At 43.9% G+C, this 26,254-nt stretch overlaps 1 protein-coding gene across 1 annotated transcript in view; it reads right to left on the minus strand.

Annotated features, from left to right (window-relative positions):
• GYG1 (glycogenin 1) overlaps positions 1-25,313 on the minus strand; it is a 33,996-nt gene extending 8,683 nt beyond the window's left edge. The window contains exons 1-5 of the mRNA XM_045903611.1: positions 25,118-25,313; positions 21,722-21,857; positions 19,724-19,898; positions 19,269-19,431; positions 7,515-7,641 (exon numbers count right to left, since the gene is read on the minus strand). Of these exons, the coding sequence (XP_045759567.1) occupies positions 7,515-7,641; positions 19,269-19,431; positions 19,724-19,898; positions 21,722-21,857; positions 25,118-25,298 (782 nt within the window). The 5' untranslated portion in view covers positions 25,299-25,313. The remainder of the gene's footprint in view (positions 1-7,514; positions 7,642-19,268; positions 19,432-19,723; positions 19,899-21,721; positions 21,858-25,117) is intronic.
• Between the last annotated feature and the right edge of the window lie 941 nt (positions 25,314-26,254).

The raw sequence follows: 26,254 nt of genomic DNA on the forward strand, positions 1-26,254 counted from the left end.
GGAATTATTTATTTATTTATTTATTTATTTTAGGTATCAAGGTATTCCTCTAACCTAACTGCCACACACCAAACCGATCTATGGAAATGAGTCGGGGTAGGAGAAAACCAAGTTTTAGAGCAAGAATTCTTTATGAGAAGCACAAGCCTGGGTGAGTCACTGAACGTGGAAGATTCTGGCCAACCCACAGGCCCTCTGAGGGTGGGAGGATGGGGGCAGGGTGCAAAGTAAGGCAGCTGCTAATGGGAGACATGGGGCTCTGATAGGAAGCGGGGAGGGGAAGAGAAGACAGACTTGCAGTTTTGCATAAGGTAGTCACACACAACGATGTTCTGGAAATCACCTAGGGCTGCTCCAGGGGCACTGGTAGGCCTAACATTGGCCACCTTCTACGAAGGTCTGTGAGTTATATGGGTAAAACTATACAACTACGCTCTAACTGTACAAACAGAACAGTATTTAATTACACAGCAAAGTAGCCTGAAGGGCTTGCTCTATTAGCTTTCATAATAAAACAGTTGGCAAAAAAGATGAGCAAAAGGTCTCAAACGGTTTTTGTATCTAGACTTTCAATTAATCTAGGTATGAATTTCATGTAATTATTTTTATGTCTTAATCCTGCCCTCTGAGGAATTTTTTAAAAATCATTTTCTATCATTTTAATCAATTCTACTCTTCAATTTTTTTAAAATTAAATTTTATCTTTTTTATTAAGTAGGCTCCAAGCCCAGCATGGAGCCCAACACAGGGCTTGAACTCATGACCCCAAGATTCAGACCTGAGCAGAGATCAAGAGGTGGACACTTAACTGACTGAGCCATTCCCAGGCGCCCCAACTACTCTCCAATTATTGATGAAATCCAAAATAACCATATCAAAATGAAATAAGAGAACAGGTCATAAGTGAAAAGGGAAATTACTTTTTTGCTTAAAAGAATATTTTAGCCTAAATGCAAATTCAGGGATATTCCTCATAAGAAGGTAAACTCAGGATACCAGACAGAATTTATGTTGCCTGGCTGAAGGCAAATGGTTAGCTGACAAATAAGAAGGGGAAATATTGATGTCAAAAGAATTAAAGTTCCACTGACCTCAACCCAGAACAAGGATAATGAGAAGATTCACTGACTCACTGCCTGATTTATCCACCAAATTACCGGCCAGGAATAAAGAAAACAAAAAACAAAACAACATTGGGTACATATTACAATTGTCTCTATATTACTAAGAACCATTCATTCTGACCCAGTAATGGGGATTTGTCTCAGCTTGCATACATCTCTTAAAATAAGTGTTCTAATTTTAACTTGATAGAATCTCAAAAGAGACATCCAGATCACAAGACATAGTTTGAACCTGAGCCAGCAATAATACTGCTTATGTTAGCCATTAAAATAATCCCTGTGACCTGATGTTACCAAAAGATCAGATAGGATTTTCATGACTAGTTCAGCAGCTGTAACGTGTGGATGAGACTACAGAGGTTCAGAACGGAAAAGGAACTACCCTGTGACAGTGCACACAGGAGCCATTTTACGTCTCACAAAGCAACGTATTTGTGATGTTCAGTGAGGCACCAAGAAGAAGAAACACAGCACGGCTTGTGAGCCTTTCTCTGGGGAACGTGGCAGCACTGGCCAGCCATCCTCCACCCACCTCAATGACTCATGTCCTCTGGCACATGGCCACTCACTCCTGCACCATCCCTTCCCTACCACCAGTCAGCCACCTTTCCCCTCTCACCCCCCAAATTCCTCCTCTTATCCACTCACTCACGGTCTACACACACCAAGGATTGTGAGCACAAGTGCCCAAGGTGGGGAGGGGGTGCTGGCCACGCAGAGGAGGAGTAGATCTGCTGAGGGTCGGGACCATGGAGCACAAGCGAGTACATCACCAGAAGACAGCTGCTACCCAGCAGCTAAGAACTGTGGCCACCAGGGACGCCCCTGATTTTTCCTTGCCTTTCAAGCTAAATAACCCTCCCGACCATGCCTCAGAAATCAGAATAACATCAGTACTCAAACGTGGACTTTAATCACCTAGACGAGGACCTAGTCAACTACTTCCCCTACCAGGGTGGCCTGTCCTCACAGAGTAGGCCAAGGAAACCCCACGACTCCAGACCACCATGGAGACTTTCCTGGGGATATCCTGTGAATCTCAGTCCTTCCTGGCTGACTGCTAGCTCATTCATTCACTCAACCAAAAAATATGCCCACCTACCTTCATCTGTGTCTACACACTCTGCCTTCCTTCACGTTACAAGAACGAACTGTCCTGGTTCTTACCTGACACCAACCTCTCTGCCTTACTCCCTTGCCTTACTCTTCTCTATCTCAGGGCCCTGCCTCTCCACATTTTCCTGTTTTAGGGCTCAGTTGCTCAGCACTCTTCTATCACAGTCACTCTCTGGGTGACATCATCCTGTCTCATGGCTATAAACAGCACTTCTGTGCTGACACTCCCATAGGTCGTCTCACCTGGACCTCTATCCTCAACTCCCCACTCTTACAGCAACTTCCCTAGTCCCCATTTTCCCTAGGATGCTTCACAGGTACCTCAAGCTTAATGCATCCCAAACTGGATACATTCAATCCATCTCTGGTCAAACCCTGCCTCCACAAACCTGCTTGCCCCCATCTTTCCAATTGCTTAAGGCCCCAAACCTGTAACAGTCACTGGACATCTTTCTCCAAATATATATATATATATATATTTTTAAAGAAGTTGAAAATCTGGGTTTCATGTGAAATTCCCTGATTTTTAAGCATTGGCACCTGAGTTAAAAAAAAAAAAAAAACAACTATGTAAGGGAGACAAAACGTATCTGTGGGACAAAGGGAGTCTGCAGCCCACCAGTCTGAGACCCGGAGGATGGTCTTCCACTCAATCCACATGCTTTTCCCCTCCCACGAGCTCCATCTCCTCCTGAAGGCATTTCTCACTCAGACCTCTGCCGCGGGGATACCACTCCTCGTGCCCTTTGGGCCCATTGCCAGGGTGGCCTCTGATGTCTGGGCTCGGTCTCATGGGGAAGCTTTCCCCTGGGCGCTAAGGGCTGAGGTAGGGGAGGGGAAAAGGCAGCAGGAAGAACGGAGGACAGACCCATCGCCTGATAAACAGAGAGGAGGTCGGAATGACCAGGAGGCCATCCCGGACACGGGGACCCTGGGGCTCAACAGGCATTTCTGACACCCATGAAGGAGGAACAAGACAGCCGGGCAACCACGGCTGGATCCTTCTCCCACGCGCAAATCACAAAACCCCTGCATGCCACATCCGGCAACTCTGCACACGCAGGAAGTCGCAGGCTGATTAGATGAGAGCTCCCTCGTCCAGCTGTGCGCCCTCTGCGAGCTGCGGGCCCGCCAGCCAACCAAACAGGTGAGTGTACAGACAGCTGAAGAAATAAGACGGAGCCAAACTACGAGGCCTCAGGGTTTTAGGTGAAGATGTTAAGAATGTGACAGTAACGAACACAGAAAGGCTACGGCTTCAGTGACAATAGTCACGGTGGGGAGCTGGACCCAAGGGTGTCTCAGGGGTCAAGGAAAAAAAAAATCAAATCAGAAATACACAAGAACAACAGAATTCAGGATGCTGAAGGTTCATTTCATTTTTGGAAAATATGGATTTTAAAGAGGTTTGATAAGACCTTAGTGAATAAGCCACATTCCTGAAAAAGAAACAGTGGATACAAATATCCTCAGAAGAATTTAAAGCAAATGGAGAGAAATCTTTTAGGTTTTTAGACCCACTATCTGAGACTAGGCCAGGCCAGGTCTCAGATCATATCTGAACTCAAGTAAAAATTTTAGATAAAGTTATTTTTGAAATTATTTGGTAAAACAAGCTCTGGAGTCATCAATAGCACTAATTAATTTGGCAATTTGAAGCAATACCAGAGAACTCGTTCTCTTGGCTTTGGGCCCCTCTTATATGGCACAAAATGCCACCCCCAGCTTTTACTCAGTAGATAGATTATAAAGCTAAAATGGAGCTAAATGACTGATTTTTAAAAAGGCTGATGAGATTTTGCCTAGCGCTATGCACAAGCCAGATTCTAAACTACGTGAATAAAATAGGCCCTCTAGGTGAAGAAAACGGAAAAGAAACTAGTATTGACTAACAGCCTACTATGTCCTAAACATTATGCTAGGCACTTGCAGAAATATTATTTCATTAAGAAATGCATTTTTGAACTTGTTTCTCAATTCATATATTACAAATTACCTTAAAAGTTCCTAAATCAAGCATTTTAGCTCTCAAATTATGCTGTGTTAAAGAGGATCTTCTATTACAGAAAATAGGACTAATTTTGTTTTTCAGAAGCTATGTCTGAGTATTCATTCAAAGTGATAGAACTATTAAGTGTTTCCTTTAGGTTTTGTTCTATCCAAATGGTATGTCGAGTAAGGCATTAGAAATGTTGCCTTCATGGCTCAAATTCATGCCAAATAAGATTCATATTAGGCCATCCTTTAGCAAAAACTTCACATAAAACAGCAAGACCACACTGTTCTAAGTGCAGCATGTGTTTTAAGATGTCTACGGTTCTAAGATTCTGGGGCATCTAAATACTGCCTTGGTGACCTCATGGCACAGGGTTGCTTGGAGCTGGTAAGACAAATTCTCACTTGTTCTACCAAGCCCAAGTTGTTCTGAACCACTCCCCAGTTTCTCACTCTACCTGCCACCACCCACATGCTGTCCTAGGGAAGACCAGCACGCCACAGGGCCACTAAGTCCTGGAGACCCATAAGGTGATTCTGAGCCCAGCAATGGAGCATCACATTCATGATGAGCTCCCAGAGGTCCACAGGGCAATCTGTGGAGTAGGTATTGCAACCCAAACGTTCATGATCATCTACTTCAGCTTAAGAGATCTGGGTCATAATTTTACATTCGCTTGAAACAAAAAAAAGGAATAGAACTGTCTTTTGAGCCCTTCCCAGTGGTATGAAAAATGTCTCCAGAGATGGATCTCTGCAAGAAAAACAAAGGCATTTTCTGGCAGAGGGAAGGGAAAAAGGAGTTCTTTGATGGAGTTTCAACATTCCCAAATAGGCAGCAATGGGGTGAGACAAAGCAGCACTCTGAAAAGTCTTATCACAGAGTGCAGAGTGGACACCCCCAAGGGCAGGCTGCACAGGGGCGGCAGGAGCTCCTGTGGGGCCACGGGCCAGCCAATGGCAAGCTAGTGGAGGGAGCTGCTCCCAACCTCCCCAGTGTGTCATATGCTCTATGGTTATGGCAATAAACCAAGAAGATTTCCAAAATTAGCACTAATTTGTTGAGCCGGGAAGAAGAAACCATCCTAACCATTCTGGTCATTTAGATCTCAAGCTATTTTTCTGGGAAATTCATTCAGAGGATATAAAAACAACTGGGATCTGGAGAGAGGGGGCCCTGGTTCTGACAAATAAGTCTATCTCCCTCCCCCCACCGCCCGTCCCGCCAAAAGAAAACCATAACTCTGCTCTACCTGCTTCTTGTTCTTGTCAAAACAAAATAAATGCAGTGTCTGCGCAAACCAGGTGATCACTGAAAGGTGCAGTGTGTTCAATTTTGGTGTTATGGTGAAAATCAGATGGAGTCCAAATGAACCATAGAGGAGAGAGTTGCTAGGCACCGGGGGCCACATTACATGAAAAACACAAATCTCTAAACACTAGAGTTGACTCTGTTTGGGAACTGAGACCAACTGGAAGGAGATCAGATTCACGTCTCCCCAACATATTCATCCCAGGACACGTGTTCACTGGGCAGAATTAATTGGAATGGTGGGTAGAATTGCTCAGACTGGTAATGATTCTTTCTCCTTCGCCCTCATCTTTTTGCTTGCTCAATGGAGTCTAGTCAGTTACGTTAACCAACTTCCCTATTATCACAAATTCAGTTCTGGGGGATCATGGTCTGCGGGAGCACTGTTCAAAGTTGCAGGGTTCGTTATGAGGCAATAAGAATGAAAGAATCAGGCCCACATTTCCAAGCAAGACAGGCTGGTACTTGACAAGACCAAGGACAGAGAGGCTAAAAAAAAATGCTTCTCCAAATCCACCCCTTGATAGTGAATCTTTCTCTATTTGTGTTACTTGGACAGTTGGTATATTTGAGAGTTTGCCTGCTTCATTCTAGAGAGGGAGGACTATCAAGAGGCTATAATACGTCAGACACATATGTCAAGAGAACAGTTAGGGAGGAAAGAACACAAGACACTTATAATCCTTATCTGGGGGAATGTTGACAGAGTTTGCCCAGAAAAGAACAGAAAAGGAAACACTTCTCCCACAAAAAGCCAGATGTGCTCATTACTGTGGTGAGAGACGTAAAGAGAGGACTCTGGATAATGAAATATGAGGAGTGAAAGGCCCTTTGTGTTCTGTGTGCCCAGGAATGCCCATGCGGGACAGAGACTGCAGAGCCGAGCCCAACTCAGTGAAGAGCTTGGCTGCTCACGCCTGTGTCTCAGGATCAACCTGACAGCTTGGCCTCCGTTCAAGAAACCTGAATCATCATCTTCATTCAACACAAATGAGTCAGAGGCTAAAGAACAGGGCCCGGGCCCTGCTCAGTGAGACCAGCCCTGCAAGTAGGTTGTATTAACTGCTGAGTTAGAACCACCCCAGGGTGACTGCCAAACAAGCAATGTTGCCAAAAACAAGCTGTCTGCTGAGCGCTTTATGCCTGTGTGAATTCACTTCATCCTCATGACAACTCTGCGGGGTAGGTCTGATTCCCCTTGTCATTCTGCATATGGATAAACTGAGGCACAGAGGCTAAGCCATAGCGTAGGTAAATGGCAGAGTGAGAAGACACACCCTGCCTTTCTGGCTTCAGAGATCACGCCTACTGCCAGACCACCTCTCCAACAAAAAGGACTAATAATCTGACGTTTACTGGTGCTAAGGGTAGGCCAGGCCCTCTTCTACCCACTTCATAGGACCACCTCCCTTAATGATCACAGTTAGTTTTGGAGGACACCGAGGCAGAGAAGTTCAGTAATGAGTAACCAGCCAGGAAGAAGCTACTCCAGAGTGTGAACTGAGCAGTTGGACTCCACAGCCCCTGCTCTGCACTGGGACCGTACCCTGCTGCTGGCAGCTTGCTTCAGCTCCACAATAACCACAGAGAAAGCCGTTAAGATCCTCATTTTAGGGGGATGCGAACTGAAGCCTAGCAGCCACTAGGAACCACAAGTTGGGTTTGTGCCCACTATGGATTCATGACCATGACACAGGGATGATTTAACAGAGGGCCTGGCACCCAGGAGCGAATGGGAACCTTTTCCTGTAAGGTGGTTAAGTGCTCTCTGGGTTACTCCAAACAAAGTAACTGATAACATCAAGGCCCTTCCCCACTACAGCCATGTTTCTCATGAGAGAAAGACTTCCCTCAAAGTTCCCACCTGTTATTGACCTCAGAATGACCATAAGGAACCCTCCAAATTTTAAATCCCACTCCGCTGCCCTGCCCTGCCCACCTCCAACAAGTTAAACCTTTGCACTTACGCTTTAAATGCTGGGAGGTAGGAGTATATAGAAACGCTGCTTAGGTTATAAATAAATGGCAGGTGTTTTCTGATATCTGTTGTTGCCCAGCTGTTAAAAAATGTGTTCAGTAAACCCTGGTCCCCACCTGAAAGAAAAAAAAAAGCGAATTATAGTCATAAACTTCAAAGACAGGTCAATAATTTTACAGGAACACATAACCGGATCTTTAAAAAATAGGTACAGATTCCATCCTTAAAATAAGACATTCCGTGTTAAACCTACCAAGGGCATTTTAGGGGGTGGCCATTTTCCTGAGTTAATTAACGAATTCAACAAATATTTACTGAGCAGATGCTATGGCCAGACACTGCGCCAGGCACTGAAGAGTCAACAGGGAACAGAGAGACGGTCATCATCTTCATGAGGGGCAGGGCAGGAGGGGGGGGGGATACACTGGTACCAGGAATTATAATTCCGTAAGCATCATCACAGACGGGGAGGGGAACGGCAAAGGGCTGGCTGCTACGAGGCATGTGGTGGAAGTGGCTCAAGAACATGGGATGTGTCAGGAAGGCTTCCATGAGGAAGCTGTACTGAAGCCAAGATCTGAGGGGTACACAGGACTGCTTGAAAAATACAGGGGGAGAGGAGGAGGGCAGATGGTGTTTCAGGCAGAACAAACAGCAGATACCACAGAAGGGAGGTGGGCAGGAACATGAAGCCATGGAAAGACCTGGAAGGTGGCCTGTATACGTGGACTGTGGCATGGGGGAAGGCGTTGCATGGCACCAGGTGGGTCTCAGAGAGGTAGGCAAGCACCAGACCACACAGAACTCAGACTATAGACTTTATCCCCAGATTTTTGACTTTATGTTAAGAGCTATGGGGGCACAGGTGGGGGTGGTAAAAAGCAAAAGAGAGCAAACTGGGATAATGGAATGGTCTTCCAGAGCCCCAACTGTTGGCTCATTGACAGAGGCCCAGAAAGACACATCATCCTGGTGCATTCTCCTACCACTGACCAAGCCTCTGGACAGGTCCAGGTCAGTCATCACTGGGACCAAGGTCAGCCACAACCACACAGCATAGTGTTTGCTGAGTCCCTGGGGGTTGCTGATCTTTATGCCTTCCTTGGAAAGTGACAATCATGGCCATTCATTCAAAAGAAATTAAAAAAAAAATCTAAACAGCTAAGTGTCTAACCTAAATCATAAACACACAAGTAACCAAAGAGGTCACTAAGCCACCTCAAAACATATTCTGCTCCATAACCCATGTCCTTTCTGTTTTAGGCTCATAAGATTTCAGAAAACATGCACAGAACCAGAGTCTTCCATAAGGCAAAACAGCAGCTTAGGTGGGTGGGGTGTGTGCATGTGCAGACGAGTGTGCGAGCACAGTGTATGGGAGACGGCAGGCAGGGAAAATCCTTCTCTTTTGAAGTGCAAGTCTCCTATACTGAGCAGTTACCTCCCTCCTTAGTCTGCTTTGCCCCAAGACCCAGTTTTCTTCCTAAATACACAACAGACCCAACTGGCTATCATTATTATTTGGTTTTCATTGGTTTGTTTGTTTTTTTTAAAGATTTTATTTATTTATTTGAGAGAGAGAGTATGAGAGAGAGCAACCACATGAGAGGGGTGGGTCAGAGGGAGAAGCAGACCCCCTGCCAAGCAGGGAGCCCGATGCGGGACTCGATCCCAGGACCCTGGGATCATGACCTGAGCCGAAGGCAGATGCTTAACCATCTGAGCCACCCAGGCGCCCTGGTTTTCATTGGTTTTGAAAGAGACTTTAAAAATCTGGAGATTATTTAATATTTGGAACTAAGGAGTAAGATCAAAGCATTCGGTTTGAAGCCCAAGTGTACCTTATCTATCCTCTGTGTATCTCATCCTTTCTAAATATCCTCAGTCAACTCTGTGGATCATTCATTGAACAAATGTCTACGGAGCAACTTCTTTGTATTATGAGACTCAGATGGGTCCTCATTCCTCAAGGGACAAACAGCTCAACAGAAAATCAAGATTTTACCCTCATAAATTCTAAAGGATAATAAAGATGGTGGTAGGATGTGCTTCACTATTACATAAACAAAAACAGTTTAGCTATATTAACATATTTTCAGACACAAAATATTAAATATTAAAGCCAGAACACCATAGCATTAATCAGTGGCTTACTTTGGATTCTACAAAGACACCCCAAATGTGGGCATACACACTGGTGGCTGAGGTACAGAGGCCTGAAGTCTTACTAATTTCCTTTTATGTATAATCATCAAAATAAAGGTTGAGGAAATGTTCATAGCAGCTTTATTCATAATAGCACAAAACTGGAAACAGTCCAAATGTCCTTCAACAGGTGTAGGAACATGATACCTCCATACAATGAAGCATTACTCAACAATATAAAGGAAAAAACTATGCATACCCACAGCAACTTGGATGGATCTCAAGAGAATTATGCTGTGTGAAAAAAATCCAGTCCTACTGTACCATTTATATAACATCCTTTACACCACAAAATTATAAAGATAGAGAACAGCTTTGTGGTTGTCAGGGGTCAAGGAGGGGGAGAGAGTGGGGGAGAAGTGGCCATGACTACAAGAGTAGCATGATGGGTCCCTGTGACGAAAATGTTCCGTCTCGACTGTGGTGGTGGTCACACCAAACTACACACGTAATAAAACTGCACAGCGCACAGAAAACCCATATGCATAGACAAACACACAACACATAAAACTCTTAAAACTGTTGAAATCTGAATAAAGCTGGTGGATTGTATCAATGTCCATTTCCTGTCTGTGGAATTATGTGAGATGTTACCATTGGGGAAACTGGGTGAAGGATACATGGGAACTTTCCATATTGTTTCTTACAACTGCATGTGAATCTACTATTCTCTCAAAAATAAAAAAAAAAATTTTGAAATTCTGAGGATTAATGTGCTTAAAATGCAAAGATATAATCAAGAACTGTTAGCCATTAGATTCTAAATTCCGCAAGGACAGAGACTATGGCTTTTTGCTTATTACTATAATTCTAGCACATAGCAGAATGCCTTACACATACATAAATTACTTGTGGAACGAATGCAAGAAACTTGAAGATGTTCTGTAATAGCAGAAAAATTGAAAAAAGTTGAATATTCCACCAAAGAGGAATGGTTAGTACATTATGCTACTAACCACTTGTGGGAATATTATTCAGCCATTAAAACAAAGGGCTATAAAGACCATCAGTCCAGCAAGCAATATAGATACACAGTGACAGATGCCATTACCAAAACTGAGAACATAAACATTCCGATTGGAAGAAAATAAATGAAACAACAGTAATTGTATAAGGGGACTGGTGTTACAGATATGCTCTCCCTTACTTTTCCTTAGTACAGTTGTATTATTTTTATAATTTTAAAATAATACGATGACGGGCAAGAGCGAGATTGTGCCAAGACCTTTTCTAAATATCCCTTACCTGTTAATTTATCTTCATTATGAAATATACTATCAAAAGAAAAAATATATGTGTGGTTTATAAAGCATATAATTATAAAACTCTACCCAATACCCAATTTAAGAACTCAAACGTTACCAATGCTGTTTAAGTTCTATGTGGGCTCCCTAATCCAATCCCACTGTCCCTCCCCCAGAACTACTAATGGTGAATTTTGTTTGTAATGGTCTTGATTTCCTTGGTTTTACATGTATAAGTATCCCCAGACAACATAGGGAGTTTCACTTGTTTCTGAACTTTGGAAAATTGGGCATCATGCTATATACATTTTTCTACTAGTTTTTTCAGAAACAGAAAAAAAAATTAATTCTACTGAAAAGGACTACTGACTACATGTAGGACAATGAAGAAATCTAATTCCATGAAGGTCAGAATAGTAGTTGTAAAGAAGGACTTCCCAATCGGACAGGATGATCCCGGGAAACAGGAGTCAGAGCTGCTGATCCCTCAAAGCCCCTGGCTAGCTGCCCTTGGCCACCAAAGGCTGTTTCCGTTTACCCGCAGGTACCCTCCAAACCTCATCAGTCCCTCAGCCGTGTGCCACATCAGGGCCGAGCAGCACCGGTGGGACAGGAAACAAGCAAGAGGTGAAATGGGCAGGGAAGACCTGTCAGTCAGTCGTCCCATTCAACTGGCAAATCCTTAAACAGTCAACAAGGACCTTGCCTCTGGAGGGGACAGCACAGAGCATAAAAGTTCCATGGCCGCTGACCTCATTATGTGACTACAGAGGGTCAACTTCGAGCCCAAAATTGTGGATTAAAAATAGAATTAAACATCACCTGAAAGTCTGTAGCTTTTTACACAATTTTTAAGTTTAGTATTTCAAACATCTTTTTCCAAATGCACAATTCCACGTTTCAAGGTCAGGCAAATGTTTTAACTTCATGAGAAAAATCTATATGTAGCATTAGCAATACCGTCTTTTTAGAAGTCCCTAAATTAGAGCACAATTCAAAGCTGAGCATGTCTGCGCTTCATGCTATGAAGACTGCTGAATTTTCACTATAAAACCCCCAGGACTTTTTAGTCCAGTACATTTCAGCCAGACTTCTGGAGGCAGTTTTATTTATTCTGACAGGTTAAGACACTTCTAATTTCAATCATCTCTGAACCGACAAACAGGATTAGGAGACCTTGCCAGCAGCTGTGATCCATCGGGCCAGGGCGTGGTAACACAGGTGAGAGACAGAAAGGAAATGGGACAAGGGACACATGGCACCTGTTTTGCCAACAAAAGCAAATATCAGATTCTGCCTCATCCTTCCACCTGGCTGCCTAAGTATAGTAATAACCTTACAACCACCCGGTCTTTTCCAGGTCTTTTGAGCAGGGTCATGAAACTGGTAACCATAGACACATAGCAGCATTCATCAGAAACTCTATTTTATAAGACAGCAATGGAGGGGAGTGCTGTCTTTCGTATGAGTGCATTTCTTTTGTGCCCTTCCACAGTTGGCTGGCAGTTGGCCTACCTCCTGTGGATAGCAGGGAGGGTGGGTCAATTCTGGTTTAAACATGAACCCTAGGAGCTCAGTCACAGGAATGTTGCCTCCAGACTCGTCCTACTTGTCCTACTCAAAGTGGTCCAGGTTTTAGCACCACAGGGATCACCTGGGAGCTTGACAGAAATGCAGAATGCTAAGCCCCAACCCAGACCTACAGAATCAGAATCCACATTTTAATCCCTAGGTGATTTCTTTGCATATTAGAATATGTGAAGCACTGGTTTAGAGTCAGAACTAGGGAATGACTTTTTTTTCCAATCGGAGAATGCAACTTGCACCATCATTTCTATAGAAAACATCTGAAGTGACATAAATTAGGTACAGGCATTATGGCTAGGATGATTCATAAGATAGGTTTCGGCTCTCAAACTGTTCTCTAATAAAGAGGCAGAGGAGCAGATATCAAGCAAATAATTTAACGTAAAATATGCTTAATATTATATAGCGATATAGGCAAGCACTGAAATGAAAATGTGACTCGCTTTGTTAACACTGACTTCCACAATATACTAATATCATCGCTTCTGCCTACAGCAAACATGCCAAGGATTACAGTTTATGAATGGCTCAGATCTTGGGGATATTTCTATGAAGTTTGCCATGGATCATCGGATGAACCCCAGGTAGCTCATAGAAATCTAGGCACCTGGAGCTTGAGTCTATCATTGCATATCAACACCCCTCCCCCCAAGTAGGGCTCCCAGCTCAGCAGGGAGCCTGCTTCTCCCTCTCCCCCCCAACTCGTGCACACCCACTTGCACATGCTCTCTAATAAACAGGTAAGAATCTCTCTTTTTAAAAAAGATTTTAATAATCAAGATGTTAATTAAATAATGTATAAATGCAAGGAAACATTTATTCTTGGCCTAAATTTCACTTTCTCAATTTAAGGCAGGTCCTCCTAGTCTAGATTCTCTTAGCACTCTGAATTTATCAGAATCACAATTACATGATTAGTTATATAATTATTATTAAATTTCTGTAAGGTCTCATAAGCTTTATAGAGGCAGGTATGAAAATCTGAATTATTTACCAGTCTATTGCTGGCCATTAAACTTAGCATCCTACCAGTTTAGTACCTAAAATTATATAAATGCTAAATGGACTACAGAAATGTAGAGAGTAATATCTCCAAGAATGTTTCCAGACTCAGAAAGCAATGCAAGACTTAACTGTGCAGCTGATTTAGAAAGACAAAGTACTTCTAGATATCGTGGTTCACGGGGGAAGAGCAATAAGCTGCAGAGATAGGAGACTTGAGCCTCCGTTTCTTTATCTGTAGGATGAGGAATGTATCAGCTGTTCTCTACTCAGAGGAATGAATTTTAAGTAATTAATCTGTAATAAGGGCCATGACCTAGAGATTCTCCTCCATCCTGTATTGCTATCAGGATTCATTTTCGTGAATGCTGCAGAATGGACTAATTGGGAGGGAAGGAAAAAACCACATACACAACCCAGCCAGAGAGTCAAGAAACACTGTCTGGTTCAGCCCTGGCTCTGCCACTGGCTAAGGAACGCTGGCCAGGCTGCCCTCCCAGGACTAGTTATACGGCAAGCCCTCAAGAACGACTTGCTACATGAACACATGAACGAGTGAACGAGCAAGTGAATGACGACCTCACAGGACGGCTGGGAAAGTGAAGGAGGAGTCGGACCAGTTTAAGAGCCTGTACACAGGTAACACGTTGGTCCTTTCCCCCTTCTCCATTTCTCACGGGGTTCATGATCTCTGCTGGTTACAAGGCTAGAGGCAAACAGATGGCTAGCTTAAAAGAAATACTCATGGGTATAAGGAGGTAAAAATAGCTCTTGAGAAAAAACCTGGTGCTCATTTGTCTTGCTGTTATATGTTATGACTTTTGCTTTTCATTTTTACTTATTCAAGATACTTATTACTCCAACGATCAGTTACATGATACAAATGCAAGAAAGCGGAGTAATTTTCAAAGCAGCTGATGAAGTGCTCTCCGGGCTGCGAGCAGCCTCCTACTGGGGCAGCTGGGGCAAGCCCACCACAGGCAGCCGCCAAGGGAGAAGCCACCAAGTCCGCGCGAACCCAGGGAGGCGCACTGGGATTTCTGACCGGTGTGGGTTGGACAAGACAAGTGTTAGCTGGAAATACCTCTCACCTTCATTCCTTTTTTGGGCAGGTCCAATCTGAAGCCTAACCAACTACAAAGATTAAAGGAGGTAGCCGTGGGGTCAATTTTACACTTTATAAGAATTTAAAGCCAAATCTTTTCTGTTAAAAATCATTTTAAAAACGTATACTCTCCTGGTTTACTACATCTGCAAGCACAGAAAAAACATCTTACAGTTTAAGGGGCTCAGTGACCACTTGGAATATGGAACACGTAGGTATAAGAATCTCACAGCAGGTCTTGGATTCTGCCTAAAGTAAAATCATACCTAATATTCGCTCACCAATTTATTGTCTCCTATTTTTTCTGAAAATTCAACTATAGACCAAAATTTCATTACTCCAGTAAGTAGCTTAGGGTATTTCGGTTACAGTAAAGTAAGTCCCCAATTAAAAAACAAACAAACAAACAAATAAAAACCCAACAACAAAAACAACACTCCAGGGGCGCCTGGGTGGCTGAGTTGGTTAAGCGTCTGCCTTCAGCTCAGGTCATGATCCTGGGGTCCTGGGATCGAGCCCCATGTAGGACTCCCTGCTCAGCGGGGAACCTGCTTCTCCCTCTCCCTCTGCCTGCCACTCCCCCTGCTTGTGCTCTCTCTGATAAATACTTAAAAAAAACACTCCAAACTGGAAAATATGAATTCCTCTTTTTGACTTAGGTTTTTGAAACTAACACATATAGATAAAATTAACATACAGCAATTCCCAAGCACTAAACTCAACTGTACCCTTAATTTAGGATACTTTAGAGTAACAGGGGGAAAAGAAAGTAAACCTAAGCTTGCTTTCAGATAGATTTCCTCAAGGGCCAAGTGCATCACCTTTGTTGCACATGAATACGTGGAGACAAAACCGATGATCAGTATCTAATATGACCTCTCTTCCTCTCACTGCTAACAAACCCCGAATTAACCTGATCTTGTCACATCCTATAAAATGTTAGTGTGCAGATATTTCACAACAGCTATTGTTCAACTTTCAGGAAACATGTAACTTCAGTTATGAAGTAAGTGCCAAGACAGTTTGCAAACACAAACAACAGTATAGGAACTTAGACACTTTGCTATGGAACATTAGAATTCAGCCACGAATGAGGTGCACAGTCACCAGCTCTAAATTCTAATACTCGATATATTTGGAAGGAAGAGAGAAGTCAAGGTACCCAGCATGACTGGCCATGGTACGGTTATTCTCTTGGCCAGAGGCATGGGGAGGAGTAGTAATTAGAGGGCTGGTGATTAGAGGCATGCCAGTCACATTCCTCCGCAGCAGAAGGGCTGCAAACACTCAACCCCAGCAGCCTGCGTGGCTTGTCAGTGGACACCCGGCCCCATAGTGTTTGTTGAACGTATGCAAGAGATTAAGCAGGACTTGTGAGATATTCAGACTGAGATACAATCATCTACAAATGGGTTTCCCTTAATACCGATCTAAAAATACTGGGACCTAAGCTCCCTGTTCAGGAAAACTGGGGGATGAAGGGGGATGGCGAATATCTGTGGATAGTAGAAAATGTGAAACATCAAAATGTTCATATCTCAGTGTCTATGACAGGACATCTAAACAAAATTGCTCACTGCACTGAAAACTTCAAGTAAAGCAAGGTTACTACTGCCATTAGAAAAAAAGATGTAGCTCACGACGAAATGTTGTGTCAGTCCAGTAAGTCTTTATGTCACACAGGTATTAATTCAACAGGACAGTAAACTTCTCCTGAGTGGAACAGGCTCTCCCGGTATATTGTGAGCTTTCTTTGGTAAGTAAAGCTTATCAATACAAAGGGAAAACTACCTTTCATTTAAGAGCTGCTAATCTATTCTGTTGAATTTCAACAACATATTGAGAATAACTATAAGTTCCCATCTGCATAACTGAATTTTCAACTCCTTCAATTAAGCATTTCTATTAACAGAAAATTCAATCCTTCACCACCACCAAGCCAGTTAAATGGAACACCTTACAGAAAGACCAGCTCCTGGAAACCCTGTTGCTGAATAATGAAATGTGCTACCAGGCACAGAGAGAATCTCTCAGTGGTTTCAGATTCTGGCTAAAAAAGCAGAAAGTGCTTTCTAGCTGGGCACTTTTCACACATCCTGGCTTCTTAACAATGAATTCATCAACTCCTCTAGTACCTCTTAATTCTGAAACAAGGTAGATGATCCAGATCGGTCTCTACCAGTTAATCATTTAGTTTTATATTCTAAAATTGGAACCTGGATAATTTGCCATGGCATACTACCATTTGGTATCTCAACTCTTAACTCTCAACAGCAAAATCTAGTACTCTTCTAGATTCGAAATTGGATTGATTCTCTTTACGCTATTATAGTAATTTGGATTTCACGTTGCTGGGTCTATTTCAGAATGTGAATTTGTTTACTGGAGTTGACAATTTACACTGAGTTTCTGGCAGATTACAATTACTTCCTTCAAATATGATCGGAGGAGGTGAAGAAAGCTATATTTTGACGGGAAGGCTAAGACAAACAGTGGACTTCTGCTAAAAATACTCTCACCTTCCTTTTATGCAAAGGTCATGGTTTTAGTAAAAGCAGTAGAAATAAGGAATATGTGTTTTGAATGCAAATACTAATACATCTTTCATTTCTTCTATGGAGCTAAAAAAAAATGTCAGTGAAGTGAAGAAGTTGCATTTGGTGCTGACCACAGTGAACAGTCAACACGTTATTTCCAACTTAAAGTAATTCTGTACTTCTTATCAGATGCCATCATTCATTATGGTGCAGATATTCCTGCTTACTGTTTTAGAACATAAAAGGTCTTGGCATAGAGCAAAGTTTCTCAACCTTGGCACCACTGACAACTGGGGCCTGGTAATCCCTTGCTGTGGGGCTGTCCCCGTGCACTGTAGGATGTTTTCGGCAGCAACCCAAGCCTCTAGATGCCAGTAGCACCCTTCTGGTCAACTGTGACAACCCAATAGGTCTCCAGATGTTTCCAAATGTCCCCCAGGAAGCCAAATCAACCTCATGTTGAGAGCTCCTGGCACAGAGTTTAAACTAGCCAACTAGTGACACAAGAAGGAGACTTAAACTTTCTTATTCTTTTCAATGACACTTCCGTAGTTGCAGATCCCAAATCCTTTGTCAAATGACCAGAGTTTATTTTCTGTGAGTAGCAACAACAAAAATCCAATTTCAGTTTTATGTATAACTGAAAATGTTTTAACTTCAGCAATCTGACAAACTTTTAATCTTTTTGTTTAAAACGTTTAAATTTGAAGTTATGACTTTTACCTTTATAACTAGTTAATGGAAATGAATCTTCATATCTTTACCGAGGGCCAAACCTATGTCAACTGAGGAAAGCCGTTTCTGCTAGTTTCAAAAGATCTACTCCCTGCAATCTCAGATCTGCCCTTGGAGAGGAGAGGAGGAAGAAAGCAGCCCCTGGTGCGGAGGATCTACTTCAGAGCTCAGGGCTCTTTGCCACAATGTCAAGTATCTGATAGTAAGTCCCTGCTGAGAGCGCCACTTCTTAGAAAAGATCCTTCTTCTCTGATATAACTGGCTTTCTTCTTTATTCAAAAGATCCATTAACATTGGGCGCCTGGGTGGCTCAGTCATTGGGTGTCTGCCTTCGGCTCAGGTCATGATCCCAGGGTCCTGGGATCCAGCCTCACATCGGGCTCCCTGCTCCGCGGGAAGCCTGCTTCTCCTTCTCCCACTCCCCCTGCTTGTGTTCCTGCTCTCGCTCTCTCTCTCTCTGTCAAATAAATAAATAAAATCTTAAAAAAAAAAAAAAGATCCATTAACATTAATTTTAGAAAAAGCTGCTTTTGCACATTAACTACTAGTTCTGTCTTGGGATAGTTTGTTGTTAAAAAAAAAAAAAAAGCGGATTATTTATTGTTTCAGAGACTGACCTGAAATGGAAACATACCTCCTAATTCATTTGATCAAATTTCTCCAAAGGATGTGGGGCCCTAAATCCATGAATAGTCAGAACATTTCTATATATACATGTAGCTACAGATATGCTTCTACGTTATGGAAAATGGATGCTCACTTTGCCAATTTTCTACTCTTTGGCCTTGCAAATGCCACTCTGATGTGCAGCCTTATAGGGAATGAGAATTTGGAGACAGAGATTGATCATTTAATTTTCTATCTTTTTTTTTAAAATGCTTCCCAAGAGAATGAGAGCCAAATTATTAGGTTTATTCCTCCAATTTCTATGGAAACAATGCTTGGTCCTCCTGTTAGCTCTTGCAGTTGAGTTTACTTAGATTTAAAGATAGTTGTTAAAGTTTGTGATTTGTTTAATAATAGTCTTTTGAATTCTTGAATAATCATGGCTCATTTATCATACTCTAATTTAGACACAAGAAAGCCAGTTAAAGGCAGGTGTATGAAAATGCCTCCTAGCTCAGTCTTATGCACCTACAGAAGAAAAATGCATGTGCACACACAGACACACAACAGTCTTTCCAACAAGAGCACAAATGAAAATGTTTGGTACGTCTCATGCACTGCTGTCCTCCAGGCAAAAGGAATGAAAGCAACTAGAACCCTGAGAAGAACAGCCCCTGGAAGTTACTAACAGCTTATCAAATATAAAGATAACAGATACCTACCATCAAAACTGCCTTGCTCAGAAGCAAGGTGCAACAGCTGATTGTATGTTTCAACTGAAGGCTGATAAACAAAGACTCCAGAATTGAAGCAGTCAGGCCACCCTGGGTCTGGTGCCGCCGACAATTCTTCTCTCTCAAAAAGATCATCAATATTTGCTAGGACCTAATTTAAAGGGGGGGAGGTAGGTGGGAGGGAAAGCATTACAAAAATGTTCTGCCCCAGCATACTCCTCCTAGGTTCTAAGTTATCCCACACCAACGATGCAGTCTGCTGCTGATCTTAACCATTCAGATGACAGCTGTAAAGTAGCCTGGGCTTACTCTCCTTCATCACCTGATGCTTTCAATAAGTGGTTTTATCTGAACTGTACCGTCAAGTCTTGAGAGCATTCCTCAAATGCCTAACTGGCCTCAGTTACTATCTACATCTTTCCAGTCATCAAAGCCACACTCACCAGAGTATCTGCATCCATGAACACACATTTTGAATACTGTGTAAGTGACCAGCAATGGAGTTTAGTTAGTGTGACACCCAACTCAGGCCTTTTCATTAAGGTTAGGTGCGCAGAATCACCACTGTCCAAGACGTCTACTGTGATGACTTCATCAAAGACTGTCTCTAAAACTTTTCTGCCAAAATAAAATCCAGAAAACAGCATTTAGTGTCTTTTCAGATAAGTAACAAGTAACCCATCTAATATAAAATTGTATTCTTATTAGTCTACCCACCAATTACTAGAGCAATCTGTTACTTTGATACAGTACAATCTCTTAAATAGGTGGTCTTAATTTACTTCAGGCCAAACTGTATCAATTTGTATGTGCAGCTAACTTCACTAATAAAAATTGCTTTGGTGAGGATGAAATACTTGTACTAAACATTATTATAGCAGAACTCTTCTATTTTTATTTATTTTATCACTGGATACCAGGCAAATTACAGAAACCACCTGTCAAAATGTGACTCCCATTTTGAAAGAGCACATCTTTACAACAACCTATGTATTTAACAATGATATTTCATTAGAACTGAGCCTTGCTGATTACTGCATGTTTTTACAAATGATGCTAAGTGCATATAATACCTGCAACGAAGCCTATAACTAATCATTTTTGATAAAGCAGTTTACATAGAGCTATGCATCCCAAAGGATGTTCAAAGACTCAGTTATTTGGTTGCCAATTTTTAGAATCGAATATAACCAACACTTACAGTATGCTTAGCACTTCTGACATGATGATTCACTTTGGTTTGTGAGGTGCAACACTTCTCCAGGCCCAAAATTAAGTCAAGATTTATTTTAGAAAGCAATCTTGAGGTGGGTTAAGTGGGGGTATACTTAGGTAAAACACTAAGCTCAGCACAGCATGTGATAAAGACATCATCATTGAAAGTTTATAACAAAATGAAACACGCAGAACAAAACTGGCATTGTATTATCTGTCCCCAAGCTGTAGAAAAAGATGTTCCAATTCACACAGTAAATATGATCTTTTTGAAAATAAATGGTCACTGGAGTCATTTACCACAGTAAAAGGGGATCTAAGACTACATCTGTTTTCTTGCACACATCCTCACTAAACAGACTACAAATTAGGATGTACACATTAGGAAAGTCTTTTTAGCATTTTCCTAAATTACCCTTTATAAATAAGGTTATTAGCATGTGAGAAATATCTAGCTATATATAGAGGTTCTTGGCATGTGCTTATATTTCTTATAAAAAGTCACAAAAAAGGGCACTTTCAATTTCTAAGATGGATAGAAAACAAAAATAAACACCATACAGAGCTGCTAATGTGCCCAGATATTTTTGTAGTATTAGGATCTAGGTGGTTCAGTCAAATACTTCCAAGTTTAATACCAACAAATCAAAGTGAACTAACACAATCAACAAGCAGTGTGTGTCCCCCCCGCCCCATCTCTACCCCGGGGTGCTCTCTTACACAATCCCTAGTTCAGAAAGCCCTGGCAAATATTCTAGCCTATTAAATGATAAATAAAGAACTTTAGGTTACAAGTGCCAACTGACAGTGGAGAAAACTGCTACTTACTTTCAGTCACCTGAAGTTTCCCTGGTTGGAAACAGGAAAAAAAGTAGCCCCTGCTGCATTTTGGGAAAGGAATACAAGTGAAGTGTGACCACATAAAATGAATGCCTGGACTAAAACATTCACTCAGGTCATCCTAGAGGACCTGCTTACAGGAGAGTCCTTCTCACAGCTGGAACCAATAAGAGCATGGGTCAGAACAGCACCTTCCAGAAGGGAGCTCAGCTGGAATAGCTCCTAAGAGCTAGAAGAGGTTGATCCAGAAATCCTTCATCCAGCAATTCTAATCTTTCTCCACCTAGTGCTCAACCCCTGGAAAGGGGATGGCCTCAACACCCAGTGATACCAGAAATGGGATAAAGATGTCAGAGCCCACCAACAGACAGGCAGGAGGTCCTCACCTCATGGAGTCTGAGACCTGTGGAGTGGCAAGCACGGCCAGCTTCCTGGTGGTCCTGTGCTGTTTCAGAGACGAGCCCAGGACCAGAGCTCCTTTGGCGTAGGCATCGTTTGTGGTCAGTGTCACGAAGGCCTGATCTTAATACAAAGAGAAAGAAAAAAAACCACACTCATTACAATATCCTACCCGGAAAAAAGCTACCTCAGGACCCTTTTCAACCACTAATTTGGCAAAAACAGCTCCTCTGAGATCAACTTGCTCTATTAATAAAGGAGCAGCCTCTTTGGGAGTGGGGCAAGAACCCAAGTGCCCACTTTAAGAATGATTCAAGACCATTCTTTAGCAGAAACATCTCTGGCAATCTCCAACAGGCTGATTAAGCTTTAAAAATTAAATCCAATTTAGGCTCTCTCTTTGCTTAGAGGACCCCTTTCAAGATTTCTTATAGGGCTGGTTTTGTGTTTGCAAATTCCTTTAGTTTTTGTTTGTCCTGGAAGCTTTTTATCTCTCCTTCAATTTTCAATGATAGCCTAGCTGGATATAGTATTCTTGGCTGCGTATTTTTCTCATTTAGTGCTCTGAATATATCCTGCCAGTCCTTTCTGGCCTGCCAGGTGTCTGTTTATAGCAGCAATGTCCACAATAGCCAAACTGTGGAAAGAGCCAAGATGTCCATCGACAGATGAATGGATAAAGAAGATGTGGTATATATATACACAATGGAATATTATGCAGCCATCAAAAGGAATGAGATCTTGACATTTGCAATGACGTGGATGGAACTGGAGGGTATTATGCTGAGCGAAATAAGTCAAACAGAGAAAGACATGTATCATATGGCCTCACTGATATGAGGAATTCTTAATCTCAGCAACAAACTGAGTGTTTCTGGAGTGGAGGGTGGCGTGGAAGGGATGGGGTGACTGGGTGATAGACACTGGGGAGGGTATGTGCTCTGGTAAGCGCTGTGAATTGTGCAAGACTTTTGAATCTCAGATCTGTACCTCTGAAACAAATAATGCAATATATGTTAAGAAAAAAAAAAAGAAGAAGGTAGCAGGAGGGGAAGAATGAAGGGGGGGAAATCGGAGGGGTAGACGAACCATGAGAGACAATGGACTCTGAAAAACAAACTGAGGGTTCTAGAGGGGAGGGAGGTGGGAGGATGGGTTAGCCTGGTGATGGGTATTGAGGAGGGCACGTTCTGCATGGAGCACTGGGTGTTATGCACAAACAATGAATCATGGAACACTACATCTAAAACTAATGATGTAATGTATGGGGATTAACATAACAATAAAAAATTAAAAAAAAAATTAAATCCAATTTAGAGTCTGAACACGCAAAATTCTCAGATTAAATAGCAGCTTAACACCAGAAGGTGAACCTCAGGTAATTAACAGGTGGTAATGAACTCAAGAAGTACATTTTTTGTTTCCTACAAGTATTTTCAGGCAAGCACAAATCCAACGAATGACCTCAACGGAGAGCATCTGAAAGCTGAGGCCATATTCTTCATTCTGATGCTTAGGCTTCTGCCAAGCCTCAGGCTTCCTATATTGTTTCCTCAACCTGCAGCAAAGGCACCCACACCACCCACCACATCTCAACAGTCACTTGGAGTGTCTGCTCAAATATCACCTCCATGGACAGGCCTTCCCTCCTTACTGCTTCTATCTAAACAGCAGCCAATCAGTGTTAATCGGATCTTAGGGAGCACCTCAAAAGTGCTAACAAACCCGCCTCCTTTTTCTTGGAGAAGCAAGCAGCATCCCCTACCCTGTACCCTGGGTCCCCCAACACACACACACACACACACACACACACACTCAATAATCCCTCCGTTGCCAGAAGGGAAGGCAAACACATGGATTATTCTTCCTACTGAACAAGCCCCACCCTCCCAAGACCACCAGCCCTGCCTTTAGGATTTCTCCAGTTCTTCCCCGGAACGAGTCTGAGGTCCACTCTATCTCTGAGGGGATTTTAGCAAGGCAGTGGGCATCCAAATGTACAAGATACTTAGGATCAAACACTGGCAGGGGTCACTTGGGGGCACTGTTGCCCAACCAAGGAGCTGGGACATTTTGTCATGAAGTCACGCTCTTTCTCATTTTCCCTTTGCCTGTTTTCCGATGTGGAGGCTGGAGGCAGAGTGAATTCCATTGAGAAGCCAGAGAAAGTTGTAGGCTGTCAGGGAGGCTACTGCATGTGCTGGACCCTCTTCCTGAACAGGATCGCTATTAAGCTGTAGAAACACTGGTGTTCCCCACCCTTCAAGGGCCACCGGCTTCCCAGCTAGTCACAATCTAGGAAAGCTCAGAACAATGACACCTGTCATTTGACATGCCCATCAATCTCTGCCTTTACTTGTTTCTTCAACCCATCACAAGATGGCAACATTTCAGACAGTCTGCCCCAAGAGTATTTAATCTGGGGGATAAGGACTAATGTTTTAACTCAAGGGGAACCTGGATAAAAGTTTAACAAGATAAACAGGACTCAAGGATTTCAGGAAGCAAGGTTATGGATGCTATCCGAGATGGAAGTAGGGGACAGGACAGATGCTTAGGAACATACGCTGGAACACCCAGCAAACATTACAAAAGAACGGGAAAGACCAATGACAGCTGGGTAAAATACAGCAACTCCGGGTGCATCTGCAATCTTTCGGCAGTTCAGTTGCTCTCATAACCGCGCTATCAGCCTCAACAACCTCGGAAGGACCAGGTATCTCCGAGCTGCCCCTTCTCGGGGCAGATTCGACCCCTGCAACAAGTGGGCCGGCGCACGCCCACCGCATGCGGCCCGCTCCCCTGGGGCGCTCGCCCGGCTCTGGCTTTCAGCAACCCGGCCCCAAAGGCCTAAAAATAGGCTCGGCGTGGCGGCCAGCGCCCCGGCGGCCGGTAAAGGGGCCGGGCCGGGGCCGCCGGCGTCCCCACCTCGAGGCCGGCCCTTCCCGGCGATCCTGCTTGCGGGGGGCGGGGGCGGCCGCCGAGCGATCCCGCCGCGCCCCAGGGCTCGGGACAGGCGCCCCCGGGGGCCGGCTCCCCACCCCCACCCGGCCCCGCCGCAGCCGCTCCGCCCGCCCTTCACGGTGAGAGCAGGAGGAAGGGCACGGAGACGGAAGCAGGAACGGGGGTTGGGCAGAGGGCCCAGGTGCCGCCAGGCTGCCCCCCACGACAGCGTCCCGGGTTCCCGGCCGCAGCTCCGGCCTCGGGGGCGGCGGGGCAGCGGCTGACGCAGGAAGCTGCACGCCCGACTGCAGCCAGCCCGTAACTTTGCGGCGGTCTCCGTCCTGCCAGGAACTCCCCCGGGGCTGCGGGGCGGGAGGAGGCGCGGGGAGGCAGCGCGGGGCGCGGAGCCGGAGGTCCGGGGCGGGGGGGCCGGCGCGTACCTGTCATGCTGCTGCCGGGAGGGGCGGGCGGCCGCCGCTGCCGCAGGTTGGGGCTGGGAGAAGCCGGGCGCCGGGAAGGAGCGCGTCCCGGGAGGAGGCGCGGCGGGAGCGGAGCGTGGGCCCGGAGCGCTCTTATAGCGGCCGTCACGTGGCCGCGCACGCTCTCGGCGCCCGCCGGCATCCTCCCCGCTGAGCGGCGGCGGGGCGGCCGCGCCGGGTCTGTCCCAAGCCCTCCGCCCGCGAGGCTGGGCTCGGGTCCAGCTGCCGAGGGGCGCCTGCCCGGGGCCTCGCGCTTCCGCATCCCCCCAAACCGGGGATTTGGAACGGAACTTTGGGGGCAGAGCGTGGCACCAGCAGGACAAACTCCTGAAGGGGCCAAGGGTTAGAGAACCCTAAAAAACAAAACCCCAGATCGTTTTAGTGACGGTAATTCACTTGAACTGTTTGAAATAAACAAAGTTTAAATTTCACTCCTTGCACCTGGAATTACAAATCAGCCTCTGGAAACAGTTTTTAGTATTCTCACAATGGTCTTGTGGCTTTGACTGACAAATCTTCGCTATATTATCTAGATTCTTGGAACCCTCTGCATCCGTGAGATAGGGTTTCATTTACTCCTTATACCAACTCCATGAAGTAGGTGTTATAGCCTCATTTTACAGATGAAGAAACTGAGTTACAGAAAGGTTAAATTACTTGCCTGTGGTCATATCATCAAGTGGAGAAGGTAGGCAGTTTGGTTTACAGAACTGACCTTCCTACCCGTAAGGCCATGGCATCCCTGGTACGTTGGTGCCCTAAAAAGGTTAGCAAATTATGGTAACTGTGGTTGGGTAATATAGTTGTTTGGGTTAATCTGTTTCACAAATCATGAAAAAGTGAATTTGTCATTTTGCTGGGAAGTTGAGAAATAGTTCTCTCTTGTGATCACACCCTTCTCCTCTCCCCATCCCCTCCACCCAGCCCAAACATACCAGGAAAGGAACAGGTAGTACAATTCTCTGCGAACAACAGTTGCTCAGTAAATGCTGAATGGAAACCAAATAGGAAATTGACAACATCAGTTCAAAAAATGAAATAGATGCATAAGAATAAGTGTTTTATTGCAAAGGTGGTATTGCTATTCTTAAACCCAAG

The sequence above is a fragment of the Mirounga angustirostris genome, unplaced genomic scaffold (assembly GCF_029215605.1).
Source record: "Mirounga angustirostris isolate CCGP_5_RB_7025 unplaced genomic scaffold, mMirAng1.0.hap1 SCAF_1, whole genome shotgun sequence".
NCBI lineage: Eukaryota > Metazoa > Chordata > Mammalia > Carnivora > Phocidae > Mirounga > Mirounga angustirostris.